This window comes from Pan troglodytes, chromosome 1, assembly GCF_028858775.2.
Source record: "Pan troglodytes isolate AG18354 chromosome 1, NHGRI_mPanTro3-v2.0_pri, whole genome shotgun sequence".
Lineage (NCBI taxonomy): Eukaryota > Metazoa > Chordata > Mammalia > Primates > Hominidae > Pan > Pan troglodytes.
Genome location: NC_072398.2, coordinates 195,414,869 through 195,438,886, shown reverse-complemented (window position 1 = coordinate 195,438,886; position 24,018 = coordinate 195,414,869). Strand labels below are relative to the sequence as shown.

Below are 24,018 nucleotides of genomic sequence, written 5' to 3'. Positions count from 1 at the left end.
CTTTTTCAAGTAGGTTGTTTTCCCCCTTATATAAAAAGGAATGCAAGTATACCAAAGAAAGGCCTGGAAAACACAGAAAAATATGAAGAGATAATAATTCCTCTAGTCAAAAAAATACATATTTAGTTGTACATCTTGTTTCAGACTGTTTTCTATTACATAATTTTTTCTTCTTTTCACAAAATTGACAGCATATTGAATATGTAGTTGCATAACTTGATTTTATCATTTAATATTAGGAGCATTTTCCCGTGTACTTTTTTTTTTTAATTATTAAACATTTTTTAATTCTAAAGAGACAGGGCCTCACTATGTTGCCGGCTGGTCTCAAACCCCTAGGCTCAAGCAATCCTCCCATCTTAGCCCCCGAGTAGCTGGGACTAGAGACGTGTGCCACCACACCCAGCTTTTCTTTTAAAATATGAATTTTAAGACTGGAATAGTATCCCACCATGTGGAGATGCAAAGATTTCACCTCTCTCCTATAATTAAGCAGGTTTTAGCAATATTTTGCAGCACAGAACAAATGAGTGTTGATGAGTGCTCTCATTCACAACTATCTAAGTGTATCCTTCAGATAAATTCTTAAATGAAGAATTAAGTCGAAAAATATGAATTTTTTTAGGGCTCTTGATATTTATGCCAAGAAGTTCTCTTTTCAAACTCCTCAGCACTATATGAGGACAACCACATCACCCCTTGGCAGCACTGGATAGTTTTACTTTAATCTTCATCAATATGATAGATTTAAAAGGATATCTCATTTTAATCTGTCGTTTTGACTGGTAATGAGAATGAACATTTTAAATATATTCATTTTAATTTCTTATTTATGGCACTCTGTTTATGCCTTTTATTTATTTGTTCTTTTTTCCTTTCAGATGGAGTCTCGCTCTGTTGGCCAGGCTGGAATGCTGTGGTGCGGTCTTGATTCACTGCAACCTCCGCCTCCCGGGTTCAAGCGATTCTCCTGCCTCAGCCTCCTGAGTAGGTGGGATTACATGTGCATGCCATCACGCCCGGCTAATTTTTTGTATTTTTAGTAGAGATGGCGTTTCACTATGTTGGTCAGGGTGGTCTTGAACTCCTAACCTCAGGTGATCCACCTGCCTCGGCCTCCCAAGGTGCTGGGATTACAGGCATGAGCCACCGCGCCCAGCCCTATTTATTTTTTCTATTAGGATATTCCTTTTAAAAAAAAAATGGGAAGGAGCTCCAATTAAATCAAAGTATATAACAAATACGTCTGTCACACGTTGCTTGCATGTTCCCTCAATTTGAACATACATGGCTCTTGATCTTTTAATTTCCATGATAAAAGCTCCAAATTTTTCTAAAATAGAACTGGCATAACCTAATCCCCACCAGAACTACACCTAACACCACCACCTTTGCACTTCTATACTTAATTAGGGTGCTGTTTTTAAGCACGAAGCTCAAGGTTACTAAAGACTTGCACAATGAGCCTACAATGCTGTGTTTAACCAAGTGCTAGATTGGAAAGCACAGAAAGACTTGGAATTGCTTCTTTGTCCTCTATACTTTGAATCCCTCAAATAGGAAGCTGCTTACCATGGTACTGGGTAAAAAAAAAAAAAAATTGCCACCAGGCATGGTGGCTCACGCCTGTTATCCCAGCACTTTGGGAGGCCGAGATGGGCAGATAACGAGGTCAAGAGATGGAGACCATCCTGCCAACAAAGAGAAACCCGGTCTCTACTAAAGATACAAAAATTAGCTGGGTGTGGTGGCATGCGCCTGTAGTCCCACCTATTCGGGAGGCTGACGCAGGAGAATCACTTAAACCCGGGAGACGGAGGTTGCAGTGAGCAGAGATCGCACTGCGCCACTGCACTCCAGCCTGGCGACAGAGTGAGACTCTGTTTCAAAAAAAAACCTTTGGTCCTCCAAAACATCCCCTATGGTTGGAAGGCAGAGTACCAGAAGAGAAAGAGTATGAGCTCTACAGTGGACAAACCTGGATTTAGAATCCTAGCTCCATCATGTTCTTGCTGTGTGACCTTGGCCAAGTCATTCTGCCTCTCTAGGCCTCAATTTCCTTATCTATAAAATGAGAAGAAAACTATCTATTTTTGGGTTATCACGAAGATTAAATGAGATAAGGTATGTAATGTTTACAATTAGGAGTCTGGTATGTGGCAGGTGTGCTTCAAAAAATGTGATTTACACCAGGCATGGTGGTTGGTGTCTGCAATCCCAGCTATTCAGTAGGCCAAAGTTGGAGGATCGACTGAAGCCAGGAGTTCGAGACCAACCTGGGCAAAACAGCAAGACCCCATCTCCTAAAAAAATGTAAAAATTAGCCAGGCAGACGGGTGCAGTTGCTCACGTCTGTAATCTCAGCACTTTGGGAGGCCGAGGCATGCAGATCACTTGAGGTCAGGAGTTTGAGACCAGTGTGGCCAACATGGCAAAACCCTACCTCTACTAAAATAAAAAGAATAAAACATAAAAATTAGCCGGGTGTGGTGGTGTGCGCCTGTAATTCCAGCTACTCGGGAGGCTGCGGCAGGAGAATCGCTTGAACCTGGGAGGCAGAGTTTGCAGTGAGCCGAGATTGTGCCACTGCACTCCAGCCTAGATGATGGAGTGACACTGTCTTAAAAAAAAAAAAAAAAATTAGCCAGGCATACTAGCTCATGCCTGGAGGCTGAAGCAAGAGGACAGCTTGAGCCCAGGAGTTTGAGGCTGCAGGCAGCTATGATCGCACCATCGCACTCCAGCCTGGGTGACAAGACCCCATCTCTTTTTTTTAAAGAAGTGATTTTTCCCTATTCTGATGGTGCTAAATCAATTACTTATTTAATTCTAATGATCTTATATAAAATGTTGACCTGAAATAGTCAGCTGTCCCAGCAAAGCATCATCTGGGGTAAAAAAAAAAAAAACAAAACATGTAGATCAGCTTTCTGTCAAGTACAACTTCCACTGCTATAATTATGCAATCATCAACCATCACTGCAAGACAACAAAAACCCCAAAGCTGATGTTACTGAAATTGCTAAATACAATAATTACTAGGGTCTCAAAATCATGACCACCAATTCCTTTAGGAAAGCAACAGAAATCTTTGTAATTATAAGGGAAAAAGGCTGATTAGTTATCCCAGACGGTGGTCTCTACAGCAGAAGGTTTTTGGTCACTGGCCAGAATGGCAGCATACACAGAAATCTTTCTCATATTGCTGTTTTCTCACACTCATACTATGAAAGCACAATATCAACAAAAGAACTTAAAAGAAAGAAAGAAAGAAAGGGCATTCTCCTTTGAAATTTAGCCTTCTTGGCACTGATTCCTGGCAAGAGGCTTTACCCTGGTGAAATAATCTCTAGGAGGAAAGTATAGTCTAAAAAATCTATCAACATAGCCCCTCTCTATGGAAAAAGTAAGGAATGCATTTTTCCCATAAGTGTAGATTCCTTTAGGAAAGGAAAGGAAGCTCAAGACCAGCCTGGGCAAATAGCAAGACTAAGCACCCATGCTGAGTGCTGTGCTACATGCTTTAATTATACTATCCCTCAAATCAAACCATGAGGTAGATATAACCCTTCCTCAAAGATAATAGGTAATTTGCTCAAGGTTTTATAGACATTAAGTGGAAATACCCAGTTGACTTTTATCAAGTCTTAAAACGGTTGTGCCAATTCTCCCTTATGAAAAAGAATCCAATTTAAACTCTGGTTCCAAAACAAAACAAATAAACCCAACAGACTGAGTATTCACCAAAAGGATGACCATTTCTGTCAATTAGCAGATTGTTTTTTCTGCCTCCTAATAGTCCTTAAAATGAACTGAGGGACTCACATAAAATGCCCTTTTCTAAAAAAAAATATCTTAAATCTATAAAGAAAATGGTACCTGTTGACAACCACAGAACGCTGAAGCAAAAGCAAGTATAAAACAGGTACAGGCTTCTCAACCACTTCACAGATGTCTGCCAATAATATCCTGATAAAATCCAGGAAGCAGGATTTGGCTTGACTCCCAGCCTCTTCTCCATGGCCCTCCAGACAGGCAGAACCAGTACACTAGAAGGACAGAAAGAGAAGAAATTACATGCCGAGTAATTAATAATTAATTCCTGGAAATGTGGAATGCTAGAAAATATGACAGATTAGGGGAAAGAAAAATTTCAAGTTTGTCTTTAATGGCTCAACCCTGCCTATAAATTTTAAACCTGGGCTTTGAGGTGGCCTATAATTATCAGAATAACAACACAGCAAGGGATATCAAATGAATCCACTGAAAACTGAAACTTTATATTCCTTTTTTTTTTTTTTAATCTAACAGTAAATCACCTATGTGGTAGAATGGAAAGAGTACCAGCCCGCAGACAAGAAGATCTCTGAGTTTTAGTTGCAGTTCTGCTACTAACAGCTTTGTGACTTTGACCAAACACACTTTCTTACTTTTGAGGAGAAGAGGTTGCACCCTCAGAGGTAAAGTAACCTGAGGGTTATGTCTGGCCCAGTATTTTTTAAATTTCTGAATGCAAATGTCTTCAGGCAGGGCATGCACTCTCCAGTCTGCTACTGTCTCCGCCCACCACTATTATCATGAAAATCTATTCAATTTACACCTCAATGCTACCCACCCCAATCCCTGCATTCAACAGATACTTACATCAGGCACTATGCTGGCTACTCCAGAATCTAGGGGCTGGATTATTTAGGTCTCTTCCAGCAGAAAAACTCATTTACCATAAAATTTTCCCCTCATATAAAACTTTGCTATATTGTCTAAATTAGTACGTAAATATTGGCAACATTATGAGGGTTGACTGAGTTCTGAAGAAGCAATTCAAAAACTTCTGTCCAACTATGTACCTGTCATCTACATCCAGCAAACGACACAGGCTGCCAACCCCTAACTCCTATCCACGGCCAGCATACAGGGAGATCAGCATTGCCTGGGCTGGATACCAATGCTGACTAATACCAAGAAACAGCCACAGACATACACACAGCTGCAAAACTAAGGTGCAGCCCACCCAAGAAAAGGCTTTTGCAGAACCACATGCATCTGAAGGACTTCATTGTTCTCATTCACTTCCATCCATTCCTATTTCTAGTTGTTTTGTAGTTGTATTTCAGGGAGCAGGGGGCAGAAAGGAGGTGTGTGGGCCAGAGACATGTTCAAGAGATTATGAAATGGAGCCTAAGTTAGAAAGTACATCCAGCAATTTCTCTAGCCTCCCAAGAGGGAACGAGTGAGTATGCATGTGTGCGTGTATGTGTGTGTATGAATCTTACCCAACACATTTCTGCCTACCACAAAAGGATTTAAAACTCAAGGTGACTCAACAGCTGTCATCAATAGCCTGACAGGTGGGTGGGAGAAGCAGAAAAGAAATGAATAGCTTTTGAAAAATGGAGTAATAAACACCACTGGACTAACAAGCTGATTAGAAGTGCCATGTCTAATAAATCCTGCGTCTAAGAGAAAGGCAGAGTTAATTTCATTTGAACTCCTAACCAGTCATTCCTCTGAAACCTATAATTGCCTAAGGGCACAAATCACTGCTAGGGTCCAGTTAAAGGCTTGCTGACCAAACGCAAGAACAACAACACATCACCAAGATCCGAATAGTTTGTTACTGAATCAAAGGGTAACAACCCAGGGAGAGAACACACACCCCCACAATACTTGACAAATGAAAATCTAGAAAAGCTCACAATAGTTCTGGCATTTAGGGCGTTACAAGTACACCCAAAATAAAAGCACTCTCTGTTGCAGCAGCTGTTCAGACAGAGCAGGGGGTAATGTTTACTTAATACTTCAGGTTGATGGGGGATGTATCACAGTTCAGTCTGTCAACTACATACGTGGAACTCCATTTATGTACACAGCGATAAGATATGTTTGAACAACGATGGAGCACGTCTGAAACAGCCTATTCAGTTGGTATGAGTAATCGAGAATAAAGCTCTTTTTAAAAAAGTCTCAGATATTTGGGAAAGTTACAGAACAGACTGCCATGAATAGCTTTGCTTATATTTGCAGACACTGTTTTCCAAATAGCTGGAAAAATGAACAGATTGTTCTGGGAGGTCGTCTTTCCAATTTGTTCCTAGTTTTCAGTCTGTTAATCACAGGAGAGAGCACAAGGAGAGTCAGCTAATGCTCTTCACTAACTGCAACTACTGTCAGTTGGACACAACCACTATGAGACCAGAAGCCAAAGAGTTCCTGGAATCCCGCCAGAGATTATCAATTTTGACTTCCTTCATTTCACCTTTGTGCTCACTGCAGCCACTACAGGACCCTCTGTGAGGCATAATTTTCAAAATCCTAGATGAGGCAGGTTTCACATTATAATGGACACATCGTGCTCAACCCCATCCCCTCTTCATTCTGCACCAACTTTCTATCTCGGTGGAGAGACCAAACATCAGAGACAGCAACTAAAGACTAGGCTGCAGAGGTCGAAGGTGGAAGAAGGACGGCAGCGCCCCGAACCCCGGCTGTCTGCCTGGCTCTCAGGGGATGGAGGGAGCTGCATGACTAGGCCCAGGCCCGAGAGAAGCGGGGTTCAGCCTGGGACCCAAGCTGCACACCTGCAAGGACAGAAGCAGCTGGCTGCCCTGGCCGAGCCAGGGGCGCCACCTCAGGACCCAACATCCGGCCAGCGCACCCGCTGACATCGCCCGTCCCGCTTGCCCCTCCCCTGAGCTCATGGTCCTCGGCCTGGCAGCCAGCCGCCCCCGGCCACCTACCGGGGCTCAGGGCCACATAGCGGGGCCCCGGCTCTCGGCGGCCTCCGCCTCCTCCTGGTCCATGGGCTCGGGGACCCCCAACCTTCGCTCCCCTCACCCGGAGGAGGAGGAAGAGGAAAAAGGTAGTGCGGGCTCCCCACCCGGACAGCTACCTCTCGCCTCAGCCTCCCTGGACAGCGACGGCGGCCGGAAACACCGCCTCCTCCCACCTCCCCGGAACCGACCCGGAAACACACTCTCCGTGCTAACCAAGCCCTCCCGCCCCTCCCCCGGGAAGGGCAATGCCGGCCGCGAGACCAAGGGGGAGGAGGGGCAGTGCTGGGCGGGTAAAACTACGCACAAGCGAAGGAATCTGGGCCCCCAGCCTCTCGCCGCCCGCTCTCCAGAGGCAGTCTGCACCTTGCCTCCTTCGCTCGAGCCCCAGGCCCCAGACTCGGGCAATACCCACAAGCAAGATGGCGGCAACGGTGGCACCCCCTACTGCTTAGCACCCTGACTTGCCATTGGCCAGAGCCCGGAGTGAAGCAGCCGCGGATTGGTCAAGAGCGGTGCGGGGGTGGGGGTGGAGCTGCAGCAGCCTGGAGCCAGGAGTGGGCAACGCGGCGTGAGCAGCGGCCCGAGGCTCCCGGAGCATCGCGCTGGGAGAAGACTTCGCCGCTCGGGGCAGCAGCCTGGTGAGCTCAGCCCCCTTCGGGCCCTCCCCTGCATCCCAGCCGGGGCCTCTCCGAGCCGGCGCTGATCGATGCCGACACACCCCGGGGACCCTATCGCGACTCCATCGCGCCATATCGCGACACCATCGTGCCCTGTCGAGACTCCATTTTGTCACAGCCCTTTTCAATATATATCTTTTTTTTTTTTAATTTGCCCTGTCATCTTTGGGGGCTGTCTCCCATGTCGTGATTTTGACGTGATCTCTCCGTGATATCACCGCGCCATCGTGAAGTGTGATCTCATCGCCGCCCTGTCGTGACTTCATCAATGTCGTGTTGTGACCTGGCTGCGGCGGGACAGGTGGTGACCGCCAGGAACCCTCCTCCCCTTCTCATCTCCCCATCTCAGCAGCCCCGCTTCGATTATCCGGCTTTTGGATTCTCCGTTGTCCTGGGAACTATCCGGGACCCCCTCTTGCTTCTCCAGCCCCTGCCGGCATCCACAGGCTGGTAGCGGGACGGGGAGGGCGAGAAGAGGGAGCGCAAGGGGTTAATTCTGCTGCTGCCGCCGCTGCTGCTGCTGCTGCTGCAGCCTCTACCCGAGGGAGGGAAAGGAGAGGAGGCAAGGAGCCTGCGGGGGCGACTGAGAGCCCTGGCTGGAGGGGTGGGGTCCCCAAAGGGGCCTCCAAGCCTTCCCTGTTGAGCATCTTGTATTCTCACTTCTGAAGCGTATCTCTGCCTCTGAAGAAGGGAGGGGAAAGGAAGCCTGGGGTGTCCTTTTCTCCCATGTCAGCCTGAGTCCGGATAATCGAACTTCACCCATGTATGTCTCCATTTCTCCCTGTCTGTCCTCACCACTCACTCCCTCTGTGTCCCTGTGGAGGGAGATAAAACCCAGCCTCTGGTGCCAGGGGGACAGCTGAGCAGTGGGGCCAGCCCCCGCCCACCCCCAGGAGACTGGTGAGGAGAGCTGTCCGGCTGAGCAGCAGCATGCATGGTCCTTCTTTCCCGCTTTCTGGAGGTGACCTTGGACCAGGGTCCCTTCTTTATCCCTAAGGATTTGCAGATCCAGCTCCTTAAAGGGGCTTCCCGGGGGGAGGTCAGTCCTGAGGAGTCCACCCCTCCAGATTCTCTCCTCCCCTCCCTCTGTGCTAATCCCTCCCTCCCTCCATCTTCCACTCTCACCCCCACCCCACCCCCGTCCCTCCTCTGCAGAGGGATGCTCAGTCCCTCTTGTGTTCACAGTTGGGCAAGGCGAGCATCATGGCCTCGGATTGCGAGCCAGCTCTGAACCAGGCAGAGGGCCGAAACCCCACCCTGGAGCGCTACCTGGGAGCCCTCCGTGAGGCCAAGAATGACAGCGAGCAGTTTGCAGCCCTGCTGCTAGTAAGGAACTGGCTGAAAATTGGGAGGTGGGAAGAGCTGGGTGGTTGGGCCCCCAAGGAATGGGGTCAGTGAGTCCCCAAGGATATGTACGTAGTGCTAGCAACCCTGGAGGCACCAACGAAGGCCCAAGACCCCTACCTTTGTGCTCTTTTTTGCTCCCCCTGAGAATGGGGGCAAAGAGGAGAATGGGACTGAATAAGGCTGTGGCACTAGGGGCTGCCTGGGTCTGTTTTCTGGGGTGTCCCAGAGCAGATGGAAGCTGACTCATAGGGTAACAGCAGCAGGTAGTAACTAGTGCAGAGTACTTGAGGGCTGGGGATGGTTGTTCTGGGCCTGGAGAGAGTAGCAGGGCTGGAAGTGGCTGGGGAGGGGTCCTAGGGGAAGGCCAGGACGGCAGTAGGTAGGTTAAGGAATGGGAGCTAGTTTGGGGCTTAGCCTTTTTGGAGGAACCCAAGCTGGGGACAGCAGAGCAGAAGCTGCAGTGCTAGGAAGGGGGGGTTGTGTGTGGGGGGTGAAGGGAGGAGGGAGTACAGCCGCTGCTTGTTTGCCATGGCAACAAGGAGAAGGCTCTGGAGTCAAGGGCTCACACTGCAGCAGAGGAGGTGTTTAGGTGAAATGTAAGGGGAAATGTTTTGACAGGCGGAGCGGCGAGACACAGGAGCCATTTCCCCTGAGAAGGTGGCAGAAATGGATCAGGGGCTTCTCTGGAGGGAGCAATTAAGGAAGGACTTTAAATCCTTGGGAGATCTTAAAACATTGAGTTCTAAGCCCCTTCCATCCCAGGTTGTGGGCATTTAGACATCAGGAAGAACTTCTCAACTGGCCAGGTGTTGAAATGCTCAAATGAATGGTTGAGGAAGACTAGACCTCACTTCCATGGGACAGTCACAGATGAGAGGGATCCCAGAGGTCACATTTATCTGCCTCTAAGGAGAAAAAAGGAGCTGGATGAAATGACCTCAGATGAGTCCTGTTGCATAACCTCATCTTGCTAGTCCTCAGTGCCCCGGGATGCAGGAGAGGGACAGTCTTTCCCACTTCTTCCTTTCATCCTGATGATAGCACATACCCCCTATAGGTGACCAAGGCAGTCAAAGCAGGTGACATAGATGCCAAAACTCGGCGGCGGATCTTCGATGCTGTCGGCTTCACCTTCCCCAATCGTCTCCTGACCACCAAGGAGGCGCCGGATGGCTGCCCTGACCATGTTCTGCGGGCTTTGGGTGTGGCCCTGCTGGCCTGCTTCTGCAGTGACCCTGAACTGGCCGCCCATCCCCAAGTCCTGAACAAGATTCCCATTCTTAGCACCTTCCTCACAGCCCGGGGGGACCCGGACGATGCTGCCCGCCGCTCCATGATTGATGACACCTACCAGTGCCTGACGGCTGTAGCAGGCACACCCAGAGGGCCTCGGCACCTCATTGCTGGTGGCACCGTGTCTGCCCTATGCCAGGCATACCTGGGGCACGGCTATGGCTTTGACCAGGCCCTGGCACTCCTGGTGGGGCTGCTGGCTGCTGCCGAGACACAGTGCTGGAAGGAGGCGGAGCCCGACCTGCTGGCCGTGTTGCGGGGCCTCAGTGAGGATTTCCAGAAAGCTGAGGATGCCAGCAAGTTTGAGCTCTGCCAGCTGCTGCCCCTCTTTTTGCCCCCGACAACCGTGCCCCCTGAATGCTACCGGGATCTGCAGGCCGGGCTGGCACGCATCCTGGGAAGCAAGCTGAGCTCCTGGCAGCGCAACCCTGCACTGAAGCTGGCAGCCCGCCTGGCACACGCCTGCGGCTCCGACTGGATCCCGGCGGGCAGCTCCGGGAGCAAGTTCCTGGCCCTGCTGGTGAATCTGGCGTGCGTGGAAGTGCGGCTGGCACTGGAGGAGACGGGCACGGAGGTGAAAGAGGATGTGGTGACCGCCTGCTATGCCCTCATGGAGTTGGGGATCCAGGAATGCACTCGCTGTGAGCAGTCACTGCTTAAGGAGCCACAGAAGGTGCAGCTCGTGAGCGTCATGAAGGAGGCCATAGGGGCTGTTATCCACTACCTGCTGCAGGTGAGGGTGCAGTGACCCACAGAGGGGGCCCAGTATGGGGGGAGCCAGTGCTGGAGCTGGGAGGCAAGCGGGAGGAGAATAATGGGGAGACAGCGAAGCTGCATGTCCACACAAGCTGATACTGTAGCCAGCACTCCAGGGAGTAGCGTGCGGCCCAACCTCCCTCTCTCTCCCTCCCTCCACACAAGCACCATACCACACACCATATGTGCACTCACATCACAGTACACACACACGCACACACACACAACACAGTAACCTCCCACTCAAACGCTCCCCCCAATACACACACACTACACGCCACACACCTCTCCCCAACACATGCACACAAGATTGAAGCAGTCTGTTCTGCTCACTCCATAGCATTGTTTTATACACGCACACACCCGAACTTCTAATGGTGCAGGGAAGAGAAGCAGGGCTGCCTGGTTCCTGGCCTCTGTAGAGGTCTGGCTAGATCAATTCTCCTGCCTCCCCTACATCCCCTCCTGCCTCCCCGCCTGAGAGGCCAGCTGTCCTGTCCCACAGGGATTCAGTCATGACTCTGGTCTCTTTAATGGCCTGCTCCAGCCACCGAGCTCACCAGCCATATATTCCATGCACCACGCTAAGCTCATGTCTTTTTTCTGACTTAGCCCAAAAGAGAGCATCCCCTCACTCCCACCATTGGGAGCAGTTACACAGTAGCCAGGAACCTGCCCTCCCACCCCAGGTCAGAGCTGCTGTAAAAGGTGTTTAACTTAGCTTTTGACCTATGAATTTCCTTCTAGCCTTGAGACACTCCAGAGGTAGGGAGTTAGGGAGATGTGACTGGAGCCTCAGCGAGTACGGGGGCATGTCACTCAATTCACTCAGGCCCAGTTCACTCAGCAGACTTGTGTGGAGGGCCTGGCTCACTCTGTGCCAGTCCCTTGTGTGCGTCCCTACCACATGCTAGGTGCTGGGTTCATGGGACAGAATAAAGGTTTGGGCCTGCTTTTGAAAGGCTCACAGGCCAGAATTTCCTTCTAGTTGTATTATTTCTAGCTGGCTGGCCTCTGGCAAGGCAGGGAGGGTCCCTGGTCCTGCTCCATCTCAAGGGGGTCCTGTGGCAACAGGTGGGGTCAGAGAAGCAGAAGGAGCCCTTTGTGTTTGCCTCGGTGCGGATCCTGGGTGCCTGGCTGGCCGAGGAGACCTCATCCTTGCGTAAGGAGGTGTGCCAGCTGCTGCCCTTCCTCGTCCGCTATGCCAAGACCCTCTACGAGGAGGCCGAGGAGGCCAATGACCTTTCCCAGCAGGTGGCCAACCTGGCCATCTCCCCCACCACCCCAGGGCCCACCTGGCCAGGAGACGCTCTCCGGTGAGTCTGTAGTTACAGTCTGTCCAGCTAGATCATTCTACCGAAAAGCGTTAACACAAGGACACCCCTCCCCACAAACTGAGCTGCGCCAGGCTTCCTGATTGGGCCATGAGATATCCCTTAGGGTTATTTCTGTTTTGGGGGGCTTGTTCCCACAGGACTCCTCGGCTGCCAGGTGTCACTTGCCAACCCCAGATTTCTCAGTTAAAAGAGAACTTATACTTATTGAGCACCTACTACGAGCCAGGTATTTTGCTATACCCTTTACCAAAATGATCTCATTTGGTCCACGTGGTAAATCTAACAGAAGTCTCATTCACATATGAAAGATTAGGAAACTGAGGCTCATAGAGATTAAAGTCACTTGCCCACAGTCACACTTTGTGGCAGAGCCCAAGTTTGGTCCTGGGTTGTGCGACTCTGAAGCTTGTACTTTTTCTGTGGTACCTGCGAGGATGTGTCCTTCTCCCCTACTTCCATTTCTCTTAGGCAAGGTGCCCTAAAAAGGGAATCTATGTGCCTTCATCTCTCCCAATCCCACACATGTCTGTCCCTTCCACATCCCCAGGCTCCTCCTGCCTGGCTGGTGCCACCTGACCGTTGAAGATGGGCCCCGGGAGATCCTGATCAAGGAAGGGGCCCCCTCGCTTCTGTGCAAGTATTTCCTGCAGCAGTGGGAACTCACATCCCCTGGCCACGACACCTCGGTGCTGCCTGACAGCGTGGAGATTGGCCTGCAGACCTGCTGCCACATCTTCCTCAACCTCGTGGTCACCGCACCGGGGCTGATCAAGTGAGGGGCTCGGGAGAGGTGGGGGAGGAGGCCGGAGGAGGCAAAGGAGGCTGCCCAGTTGCCTCAATTCTCAGTCTCCTACTTTGTCCCCCATGCCCATGGATTTGTTAGTGGTAGCATGGGGGTCTCAGAGTAGACATAGCCAGCCCCGCACAAGGATTCGGCATGTCTGGAACCCCCAGGTACTGTCTCAGCATGTCTGCTTGTTCCAATCTCTGCCCCCCAGATGCTATGTTTGGGGCCCAAAGTTAATCACCCTACTGCCTAATTTCTTGCCAAGGGCTTGATTTGGCTGTACTAGACCCCCACCTACCTCCATCCTTCCCCCCTTTCTTTTCCAGGCGTGACGCCTGCTTCACATCTCTTATGAACACCCTTATGACGTCGCTACCAGCACTAGTGCAGCAACAGGGAAGGCTGCTTCTGGCTGCTAATGTGGCCACCCTGGGGCTCCTCATGGCCCGGCTCCTTAGCACCTCTCCAGGTAAGAACTGGGGATCCAGTCCTGATGGGTGAGGACAGAAGACCTGGGTGGACCTCCTGTGTTTGGGGCAAAAGTCACCATTTTTAGAAGATGGTTTTGCAGCATTTTCTAAGCAAGAGGAAATCTTTGCAGTGTATCTCCATCCCCCACCCCCACCGTTCTTCCCAAAATGCTAACATTCTCTTTCTTCTGAAGACTTTTAAGGCAAAGTCTGGTGGGTGTTAAGTACAGACCTGCTCACAGGCACAGGCATAGGCACCTGGAATCCCTGGCAGCCAGAGGAATCTGAATCCAGTGTTTTCAAGGTGGAGCCGCCCCCACCCAGGCCTTGAGTCAGAAACCTGACTTCCTTCCATTGATGTTTTTCTCTGCTCTGCTCGGTACCTCACCCCCATCAGTGACAGGCTTCAGCACTTGGTGTCCCTCTATGCACACCTTCTCCCTAGCTCTGCCTCACTCTGGCTGTTTGCAGGGGGAGGGACGTCCCCTCCAGCCCCTGGCAGCCCTCCGTGTCTCCCTCTTTGCTGTGGGTGTCTGCTTGGGTCCCTCTGTCCCTGCCTGTTCCCTGTGCCCCATCTGTCAGGTTGGAGGAGCTGAGCAGATGCCTGGGAACAGGGCGTAACATGCCCGTACCCTCCACTGCCTCTGTGTTCCTTTTGAGGGGTTCCCAGCAGGGTACCCCGTCATGGGAAGGGGTGCACATCCCTGTACACCAGGAGCCCACTCTGCACTCTCAGTCCCAGGCTGCATCTCTGCAGCCCCCAATTTCATGGTCCCAGTTCTGGCTCACCCTCAAATACCACCAGGTTAGGTTGACAGCTTCCTGGAGAGCACCTGCAGTGTGAGGGTCACCCCCTGAACAGCCGGTAAGCAAAGCAGGGTCACTTGCTTATGTTCCTCTCTGGCGCCCTCTTCTGGCCCAAGGATCAAATGGTGCAACTCCCTTAACCTGTGTCTGACCTCTGTGTCCAGAATCCTGAGGGGTTCTCTCTCCCATCTGACCCTGTGACTCACCCCCACCTCCAGTGCCGGTAGAGGTCTTGGTGGTTGAGTGTACCAAGATGATCACATTTAATTCTCACAACAAATTTCTAAGATGAGCACTATCGGCCCATTTTACAAGTAAAGAAACAGACCCAGAAAAGTTATTTACCCAAGGTCACACAGTGAGCATCTAAGGCAGGGTTTGAACGCAGGCAGTCTGATTCCAGGCTGTGCCCTGGCTCCTGCATGTGTCTACACAGAGGACTAGGGAAGGGTCTGGCACAGCAGCTGGCCTGTCCGATTCATGCCCCACTCCTTCCGTTACCTTGCAGCTCTTCAGGGAACACCAGCATCCCGAGGGTTCTTCGCAGCTGCCATCCTCTTCCTATCGCAGTCCCACGTGGCGCGGGCCACCCCAGGCTCAGACCAGGCAGTGCTAGCCCTGTCCCCTGAGTATGAGGGCATCTGGGCCGACCTGCAGGAGCTCTGGTTCCTGGGCATGCAGGCCTTCACCGGCTGTGTGCCTCTGCTGCCCTGGCTGGCCCCCGCTGCCCTGCGCTCCCGCTGGCCGCAGGAGCTGCTCCAGCTGCTAGGCAGTGTCAGCCCCAACTCTGTCAAGCCCGAGATGGTGGCCGCCTATCAGGGTGTCCTGGTGGAGTTGGCGCGGGCCAACCGGCTGTGCCGGGAGGCCATGAGGCTGCAGGCGGGTGAGGAGACGGCCAGCCACTACCGCATGGCTGCCTTGGAGCAGTGCCTGTCAGAGCCCTGAGGGGTGTCCACCGGGGACAGACCCAGGGGCGGGCAGAGAGGGAAGGAGGGAGGAGGCATCTTCCCTAAAGCCCCCAAACTGGCCCCCCCCTCCCCAGACTTCCTCCCCAAAACACCCCAGCTTTCTGGCTTTTCTGAGGGCAAGGGCATGGTGCCCACCCCTCAAGTGTAAGGAACTGCGTTCCGCCCCTCAGGCCCCCATGGGGGCAGGGATCGGCTTGGAAATCAACGTGGTTGTCCCCGCCAGGCCAGGGAAGGTTGGAGCAGCCCCCAGGGAGGGGGGCACTAGGTGTCATTGTGCCCGATGTCTGGCTCCCCTGCAGGAGGGAGGCTCCAGGGTAAGACAGGGCTGGCAGGAGCAGACTGCCTCAGCCCATGTGCCCTGCCGGCCAGGGTGTGGGCTCCCCTCGGCTGTGGTGCCTCCTCTGGCCCCCCAGGTCCACGTCCTTTAAATTGGCCCTTTGGCTCTTGCCCTTGGCTCCCTTGGGCAGACAGCAGGCTTAGGCCATTGATATCGCAGTTCTTCCTATCAGCTTCAGTGACCCAGGGTCTGAACTGCCCCCATCCTAGGGCAACCTGGGGCAGACAGGCCTGGTGGGGGGTGGGGAAACCTCCTTCCACCTGAGCTTGCTTGAAGGGACCCAGGAGTCTCTGGGCCCAGATCCTTAAACCTTTGTGTCGTGTTGCAGCAGAGTGACGATGGGGGTTGGGGGGGTTATTTATTTTGCCTGTCCTTATCCCTGCTTGGACACCTGAGCATCTGATTCCTGTCCCCCTGGTGCCATCTGGCCTGGCTGGAGCCAGGAACAGGAGGGACACTTCCCCAGAATCCGCATGTTTCCCCAGTGATTGCACTCCACTGCCACCGTGGTGCCTGGCTTTAACTCCCACCCCTGCTATGACTCCTCTCTGCAGAGACGCGACTGGCGGCTCCAGCAGGGACTACCTTTCTTGTAAACCCAGGGGGACCACACACACACACATACACACACACACACACACACACACACACACACATACTCTTGATCCCTTGCTTCCCTCCCCCAGTGCGTTCTGTGATCGCCAAGTTCAAAGCTGTGCACATGTGGACACTCAATAAATGTTCATTGGTGACGAGAAGCCTCCTGCGTGGTCTGCCCTGCACCTGCTCTCTCCCTTCCAGGCTCCATCAGTTCACAGCTACCAGGTGCTGAACACATGCCCTGCTAAACACATCATGAGACCTCATTCAGCCCTTCCAAGAATCCTCTGAAGGGTTCTGATTTTACAGACAAAGCAACTTTGGCATGGATAAGTGATTGGCTCAAGGTGTTGCCGCTAGTCAGTGCCAGAGCCAGGACTCCACACAGGCCGTCCGACTCCCCAGCCCACATCTTTCACTTGTACAGCAGATTGCCAAACTCATGTTGATGTGGCCAGGCCTTGTGGGGGCTCTGGTGCTCTCAAGTACAGATGAAGCACTGCACCCCCGCCCCCATGTCACTGGGTTGCTGCCAAGTGGCCCTGTCATATCCTCCCATTTTTAAAGAAGTCAGGAATCCTAATTTGTATGTGAAACCCAACTTTTGAATGTCAGTAACTATCTTTAATTAAATAACTACTGATCCAACAAAACATGCAGTCCAAATGTAGCTTTCAGGTTACCAGCTGTTGATCCTGTATGCCAAATGAGAAGCCAGAGGGCCTGCAAGCTTCAGCAGATGAGCCAAGTACCCACTATGGGTACTTCACCAGTCCTGAGCCAAAGCTGTGAGGTTGGAGCCAGACAGGCCCCAGACCCATACCCTCCGCAACCTCCTCCACCTAGGCCCTCAAACCTATAAGCACGTGCTGAGCATAGCCTATGTGCCCACCTGTGGTTGGCTATGCATAGACAGGAATATTTATTTATTGACTGGATGTACTGAAAGCCATCTTCTTAGCATGGATTCTCTGGGGTAAATATGAAAAGACATAGAGGCTAGGTGTGGTGGCTAACGCCTGTAATCCCAATACTTTGGGAGTCTGAGGTGGGAGGATCACTTGAGCCCAGGAATTCAAGATCAGCCTGGGCAACACAGTGAGACTCCATCTCTACAAAAGAAAAACAATTAGCCGGGCATTGTGCCTCGTGCCTGTAGTCCCTGCTACTCCCGAGACTGAGGCGAGAGGTTCTCTTGAGCCCAGGGGTTTGAGGTTATAGTGAGCTATGATCACACCACTGCATTCCAGCCTGGAAGACAGGGTGAGATCCTGTCTCAAAAAAACAAACAAACAAAAAAAAAAAACTGTAAGCAGTGGCTTCTATGTAGGCCCAAGCAGTGTGGCTGGAGCATGCGAGCCCCTCAGACTGGCCAAACGATTGCAGGAAAACTTACAGCAACTATGTGCTCTGAGACTTCAGGGTGAGGAGGGGCTTGCCAGGCAGACATGAAAAGGAACAGCAAGGTCTGAAGGCATGCAAGCTTGAGAACTACGAGTAGTTTCACATTCCATGGTGTATAGAGTGTGAAGTGTGGAGTGGTGGAAGATGAGGTTGAACCAGCAGGCATGGACCAGATCCTACTGTGCTGTGCTCAGAAGCTTAAACGTGGAATCATGCTGAGAGATCAAATTGCAGTTTTGTTTTTTTTAGAAGCAGGGTCTCACTCTGTTGCCCAGCCTGATCTCGAAACTCACGGCCTCAAGTAATCCTTTTGCCTCAGCCTCCCAAAGTGCTGGGATTGTAGGCATGAGCCACCATCCCCGGCTAGACTGCAGATTTTTTAGCAGATTGAATGTGATCCCGTTTGCATTTTGGGAAGATGAGGCACTGCAAGAGGAATGGCTGAGCCAGGGAGCTCAGAGAGGAGGTGCTAAGTCTGAACTAAGCCAGTGGCAATGAGGCTGGAGAAGATGTAGGTAGGAGTTAATAGGACTTGGTGATTAACTGGAAGTGAAGAGGGGTAAAGAGAAGGGGAGTAGAACCAAGGATGACTCCCAGATTCCTGATCTGGGAGACTGAGTGGATAATGGGGCATTCACTGTCACTGGGAACACTGGGACAGAGACAGATTTGTGCATACCATACACAACTCAACTTGGTAAATGGCGAATTTGTGCTGCTCATGGAATATCCAAGGGGTAGTTGCTTTCTATGGTCTGGAGCTCAAGAAGAGTCTGGGCGAGTGACAGATTTGGGAGCTGTCAGTATAGAGGGTCCCTAAAGTCATGGGAGGGACTGAGATCATCTGGGGAAGTGAAAAGAGAAGAGAAAGGTCCCAAATAAAGTGACAGCCACCCATGGTCCCTGCTGTCAGGGTGCTCTCCCTCCCATAGTGGAGAAGTCAAACCCTGCAAAGCTTCCTAATACAAGGCAGACAGAGTTCTGTGCTTAAATGAGGTATGGTCAGAGAGTTCTGGCTTGCTCTTGGTATTTCAGCGGAGTGGGGAAAAGGGAGATCTGAGCTGCAGTTGTGAGATCTAACCACGAGATGGCGCCTTGGCATCTCCTTGTGCCAGATTTCCCCACCCTGCAAACACTCAGCCTGGCCTGGAGCAGGAGGTGATCAAAGGCTGGGAGGATGAGGGTGGCTGTGTCAACAATAAATGAGGCAGATCAGAGTTTTTTCTTAACATAAAATCCAAATGCAAGCTCACTTTTTGAAAAGAGAAGGAGCCTTGGAGAAAAGCAGTATGCCAAGTGTGCCAAATGGCAGTCCACATATGTTTGAGCATGCAACCCTATATGTCAATATATGTCCCATGTTCCTATGTGTACTTGTGTTTCCCATGAATGTCTCTGTGCAAGTTGTGTGCCCCATGTTCCCAAGGCTGTCTGCATGTGTACCCCACTGCACCCCAGGCCTCCACATGTGTGCATGTGTCCCAGGGAGCAGACAACCAGAAATCTCCACCTCCATGCCTCAGAGAGTGAGGAGTCCCTTGGCACTGAAAGAAGTAGTCCTGAGTCTGAAATCATGGGACTCTGATGTTTTAGGGAGCCTCAAAGCAGCAGCAGACCATGGAGAACATCCCTCTCCCCAGTAGCCATAATCAAAATCACTCATTTATCAGATGATCTCTTCAGATTATAACTGGGTTCTATGTGTAGATACCCAGGATCATGTTCACGTAGAGCCTTCCTAAAGGATCCCTTAATAGGCCAGTGGATTCATAACACCATCCATTGATGTGTTTATCATTTACAGTATTTAATAAGCATTCATTGATTACCTGCCATGCACCAAGCACAGGGCTAGATACATTTTCTGTTTCTCCTTTATTCTTGTGAAGCAGTTCCTGAAAGAGGAAAAGTAAGTTAGTCACAACTGCAGAGTCTGGAATGCTCATTAGAATGTTTGAACTTTTTTTCCCCCGAAGATGGGTCATGGGGAGCCCTAGGAAAGTTTTCAGTAGGGAGGTAACATGGTCCAGTCACTCTTGTGGAAGTTGGAAATTGATCAGAAGAGATATGAATAAAGTCAGGAGACCAGTTAGAGAATTGTTGCAATGGCCTAGATAGTGGTTCTTAAACTTTAATGTACCTCTGAGTCACCTTAAGGACTTATTAATAACACAGGTTGCTGGGCTCCACCCCCAGAGTTACTGACTCAGAAGGTCATGAGTGGGATCCAAGAATTGGGACTTCTAGCAAGCTCCCAGATATTGTTGGTGATGCTGGTCCAGGAACCACTCTTTGGCTGTGTTGCCCAGGCTGGTCTCAAACTCCTGGGCTCAAGGGACCACACTTTGAGAGCCACTGATCTATGAGTAAGAGTAAGGTAGTTTAAGGTGCTGAGACAGGGTGCCATGTGCCCTCTGGGATACCTGCCTCAATTCTCCACCACATACCTTCTGTGGGTGGATGTTTAAGGGTTAGAAATGGCAACACTCCATAAGGATTAGCTTGTGGGGGTTAAGGAAAGGACCTAGGCTCTTCTGGGATGACTAGCAAGTTTTGAACTTGAAAAAGGGTGGTGTCATTTATGAAACTACAGAGCAAAGGAGAAGCAGGTTGGGGTTGGTGCTGGGGATAGAGGAGATGTTGAGTTCAGTGTTGGACTTGGAAAATTTCAGACAGCTGCAATGAGATGTCTGGAGAAAATACGCAGCTGGCAGCTGTGTCTATGGGTCTGGATCTCTCACTAGTGATTCAGGCCAGAGATAACACAGTTGGGAGATAACAGTAGACAGGTAGTCATTAAAGACTTGGGCCGGGCGTGGTGACTCATGCCTGTAATCCCAGCACTTTGGGAGGCTGAGGCAAGTGATCACTTGAAGTCAGGAGTTCGAGATCAGCCTGGCTGACATGATGAAACCCTGTGTCTACTAAAAATACAAAAGTTAGCCGGGCGTGGTGGTGGGCCCCTGTAATCCCAGTTACTCAGGAAACTGAGACATGAGAATCGCTTGAACCCGGGAGGTGGAGGTTGCAGTGAGCCGAGATTGTGCCACTGCACTCCAGCCCAAGCAACAGACTGAGACTCTGTTATAAAAAAAAAAAAAAAAAAAAAAAAAAAAAGACGAGAGGGGATGAGCTCATTCATGAAGAGTGCAGGAAGAAAAAGAAGCTTCTCTGCTCTGAGAAAGAATTACTGACATTAAGCATGTAGGTGAAAAGAGAAACAGAAAAGAAGACAGAAATGGTTGGAGTAGGACAATGAGGCAAAAAGGGGCTATCAAAGGTGTAGGAAGTAGATTGAGAAAACCCAAGGAAGCCACAGACAGGCAGCACATCCCATCACTCTGGCCTTCCCAAGCTGCTGGAGAGAGCAGGGGCATCCCCGCAGCTGGGCACAGGCATCATCTCCTTTGCGGCTCCTAGACTTCTCCCAGAGGAGTTCACCAATTTCTATTCACGCACTGACACCTGTCCTGGAGCTTGATTTCTGATGCCCTGTGGCTGGGGTTGAGGGAGGGAGGAACAGGGCATTGCCACAGACTCCCTCATATATAGATACACACAAACACAATCCTGATCTCTGACCCATCTCGAGCAGGAAAGTTGCAGAGCTTCCCAATTCCACTTCATCCTCTGGAACCTCGCTGGCGGTTCCAGACTTCAGAAAGTTCTTAATGATGAATCCTTGGCTTCTAGCCTCCTTCTTTCCCCACCACTCCCCAGGCTGAGGTCGTCCAGCCCTGAGCTCTGCACCTGCCATGTGCCTTCTGGGATACCCACTTGGAACCATATATTCCATGAGTTAATGGTGTCACTATCACCTCCTCTTCTATATCAATAATTTTACCTTAATCTTCTCATTTACTACTTCACTAAAAAGGGACCTAAAAAAACAACTAGTCTTCTCTGCCTTCCCCTACTTTTTTATTGGTGTTGTCGAAGTTGCAGAAACTGAGATCACAGAGGAAACGGGATGTAGCTAGGATCACACAGTCAGCCAGAGTCAGGACTAAATCCAAGCCCCTGAGTCTGAGGCAGCAGAGAATAGTGATTCTGAGCAGAGAGGGGCCAGGGGCAGATCACCCCAGCTCTGCCACTTAGCTGCTTGACCTTGGGCAAGCCATTTAACCTCTCCATGCCTCACCCCTCCCCTGAAAATGGGGATGATATGGGTATCTCTTTCATAGAGCTGCTGTGAGGGTTAAAGAACCCAATATTCGTGAAGCACTTTGCACAGAGGCTGGCACATTCTGTAATAAGTCTGCTGTGATTATTTCTACTTTGCCCTGGTCTGCACATCTTGCTTTTAAAAAACATCTTTCTTCTGCTTTCTTAATTCCTGTTCTCCTTAGTATTCCTCTCATTTGTCCATCTTTAATCCCTGTCTCTGTTTCTCAGGAGGGGAGGGTTGGGTTTGGGGAGAAAGAGAGAGTGACTACAGAGACTGGAACTTGCTTGACAGCCAAGGAGTGCCTGCCATGGTAACACAGAACATGTAGCCTGCGCATGTTAGTGTAACAAGCACACGGCATCCATGCTAGTCAGTTACACACAGTCACTCAACAGTCTCTGGGTATCTCATGCCCACACTCAATCAGCCCAGGCCCCTGTGGCTTCAGAAATATCTTGGCCCCTTGTCAGGTGGAGCTCATACCCAAACCCATCCCAGGCAAGTCTCTCTCTCTGTCTGGCCAGCTTCTGTCTCCACCTCCCTCAGAGCCTGGCTTGGCTTGGAAGTTTTCAGCCCAGGAAGCCTGAGCGAAGTGGGCACCTTCGAGGGATTTTGATCCAGAACCATTCAGGAGAGACTGTGATGGTAGACCCCCTAAACACACGCACTGACACTTGTGTGCGCATGAGCAGATAGGCTTGAGTCTTCAGCTCACAAACTTCTTCCACGTTCCCGATTACCCACCTCATCCAAAGTCTCTTGAGGTGCTTAGAGAAAGGATTGATACCTATTTTACCGAGGAAGCTGAGGCCAGCGAAGAATAGTGCTTTGCTTAAAGGCAAGGATGTGATAGAGCCAGGCAAATGTAGGGCCCTTGCGTCCCAGGCTCGAATATTTCTGTTTCACTGCAGCTGCGAGCTGCGAGCCCAGAAAGCGGCTCTGATCAATGTGGGCTGAATTCACGCCCCCTACCCATCCTACCCGATCCCGCCAAAGCCACTGCCTCCCCTGTGGCAGCCGCTGGGGAAAAGGGAGAGAACTGCCATAGCTTGTCTCTTTAATGCGCGCCCCCGGAGGCCCGGCGCGCCCCCGCCACTATAACTGGAGTGCATGGAGCAGGCTACGCTCAGAGGAGGAAGGGCGGGCGCTGGGCACCCGTTGACCGACTTTTCCAAGTGCGATCAGTGCCCGTCCGTCCTGCCTCCATGGACCCGCCCGGGAACGGCCACCGCTGAGGACCCCACGCCCACTAGGATCCCGGCTGGGTCGCACCCAGCTACCGCACCGTGACCTCCGCGGGCTGTGCCGGCTCCCGGCGCCTCTGCCCGCAGCGCTCGCCGTCGGGCTACGGCTCCGCTGCCGCCACGCCTCGCGCCCGGCACTCGCCGCCCCATGCTGGTGCACACCTACTCCGCCATGGTGAGTAGTCTCGGGCCCGGGACATATTCGGCCGGGGGATCGGGGCGCCTGAGTGCTGGACTTTCCAACCCTCCTGTCCCGCGCTAACGAAATCTCGGAGGGAGGGGGCCGCAGGGACTTCGCCAGCTGAGAACGCGATGCGCAAGTGACTGCTGTCCCCAGCCTGAGGCTCCTGAGCCCGCGGGTGGCTCGGAAATAAACCTCGGGCCCCAAGAAACGGGAGGGATTGCAGCTGAACCCTCCCGAGCTGAGGAGGATCCTTTCAGGCTGGGGTCCTTTCAGCTGCCAGTGGGTCACCTAAGGCACCCCTCTCCTTCCCCAGGAGCGCCCCGACGGTCTGGGAGCAGCTGCCGGCGGGGCCCGCCTGTCGTCTCTGCCCCAGGCGGCCTACGGGCCGGCGCCCCCGCTCTGCCACACGCCGGCCGCCACAGCTGCCGCCGAATTCCAGCCGCCCTACTTCCCGCCGCCCTACCCGCAGCCACCGCTGCCCTACGGTCAGGCGCCCGACGCCGCCGCAGCCTTTCCCCACCTGGCAGGGGACCCATATGGCGGCCTGGCGCCCCTGGCGCAGCCGCAGCCTCCTCAGGCCGCCTGGGCCGCGCCCCGCGCAGCCGCCCGCGCCCACGAGGAGCCTCCCGGCCTGCTGGCACCGCCCGCCCGCGCCCTGGGCCTTGACCCGCGCCGTGACTATGCCACTGCCGTGCCCCGGCTCCTGCACGGCCTGGCCGACGGCGCGCACGGCCTGGCAGACGCACCGCTCGGCCTTCCGGGGCTGGCGGCGGCCCCCGGTCTGGAGGACCTGCAGGTGAGACCCGAGGGATCCGGGATGGGTCGGGACTGGCCGCGGTGGTTTACTACCATGGCTGGAGGCAGAA

At 51.9% G+C, this 24,018-nt stretch overlaps 3 protein-coding genes across 22 annotated transcripts in view; 2 read left to right on the top strand and 1 right to left on the bottom strand.

Annotated features, from left to right (window-relative positions):
• The window catches only part of KIAA0319L (KIAA0319 like), a 123,406-nt gene extending 116,203 nt beyond the window's left edge, over positions 1 to 7,203 (bottom strand). For 5 of the 16 annotated variants that reach the window (XR_010147203.1, XR_010147194.1, XM_063782922.1 and 2 more), the window contains exons 1-2: positions 6,738 to 6,871; positions 3,880 to 4,049 (exon numbers count right to left, since the gene is read on the bottom strand). Coding sequence is in view for 9 of the 16 variants with exons in the window: in XM_063782922.1 (XP_063638992.1) it covers positions 3,880 to 4,021 (142 nt within the window). In the remaining 7 variants the exon portion in view is untranslated. Of the gene's footprint in view, positions 1 to 3,879; positions 4,050 to 6,737; positions 6,984 to 7,077 lie in introns of those variants that run through there. The other 11 variants (XR_010147206.1, XM_024357826.3, XM_063782924.1 and 8 more) reach the window with 7 other exon arrangements.
• Position 7,204: 1 nt separating this feature from the next.
• Positions 7,205 to 16,304, top strand: NCDN (neurochondrin). 5 transcript variants are annotated; one of them, XM_003307973.7, is made up of 8 exons: positions 7,205 to 7,411; positions 7,684 to 7,751; positions 8,636 to 8,776; positions 9,855 to 10,823; positions 11,921 to 12,162; positions 12,731 to 12,955; positions 13,297 to 13,439; positions 14,756 to 16,304. In XM_003307973.7, exons 2-8 carry the CDS (start codon positions 7,719 to 7,721, stop codon positions 15,190 to 15,192), a joined length of 2,190 nt encoding a protein of 729 aa, XP_003308021.1. In that variant the 5' UTR covers positions 7,205 to 7,411; positions 7,684 to 7,718; the 3' UTR covers positions 15,193 to 16,304. The 5 variants fall into 5 exon arrangements, with proteins under 5 accessions (XP_003308021.1, XP_063639023.1, XP_513308.3 ...); XM_063782953.1 differs by having other exon boundaries at positions 7,684 to 8,213; XM_513308.9 differs by lacking the exon at positions 7,684 to 7,751 and having other exon boundaries at positions 7,279 to 7,411.
• The window catches only part of TFAP2E (transcription factor AP-2 epsilon), a 29,811-nt gene continuing 21,184 nt past the window's right edge, over positions 15,392 to 24,018 (top strand). Inside the window, exons 1-3 of the mRNA XM_016949057.3 lie at positions 15,392 to 15,529; positions 22,978 to 23,143; positions 23,446 to 23,948. Coding sequence (XP_016804546.3) covers positions 15,392 to 15,529; positions 22,978 to 23,143; positions 23,446 to 23,948 — 807 coding nt within the window. The remainder of the gene's footprint in view (positions 15,530 to 22,977; positions 23,144 to 23,445; positions 23,949 to 24,018) is intronic.

Coding starts and splice junctions, on each gene's coding strand:
- NCDN (XM_003307973.7), top strand. CDS start 7,719: ATGTCGTGTTGTGACCTGGCTGCGGCGGGACAG. Junction 8,777..9,854: donor AGTTTGCAGCCCTGCTGCTA/GTAAGGAACTGG, acceptor TACCCCCTATAG/GTGACCAAGGCAGTCAAAGC. Junction 12,956..13,296: donor ACCGCACCGGGGCTGATCAA/GTGAGGGGCTCG, acceptor TTTCTTTTCCAG/GCGTGACGCCTGCTTCACAT.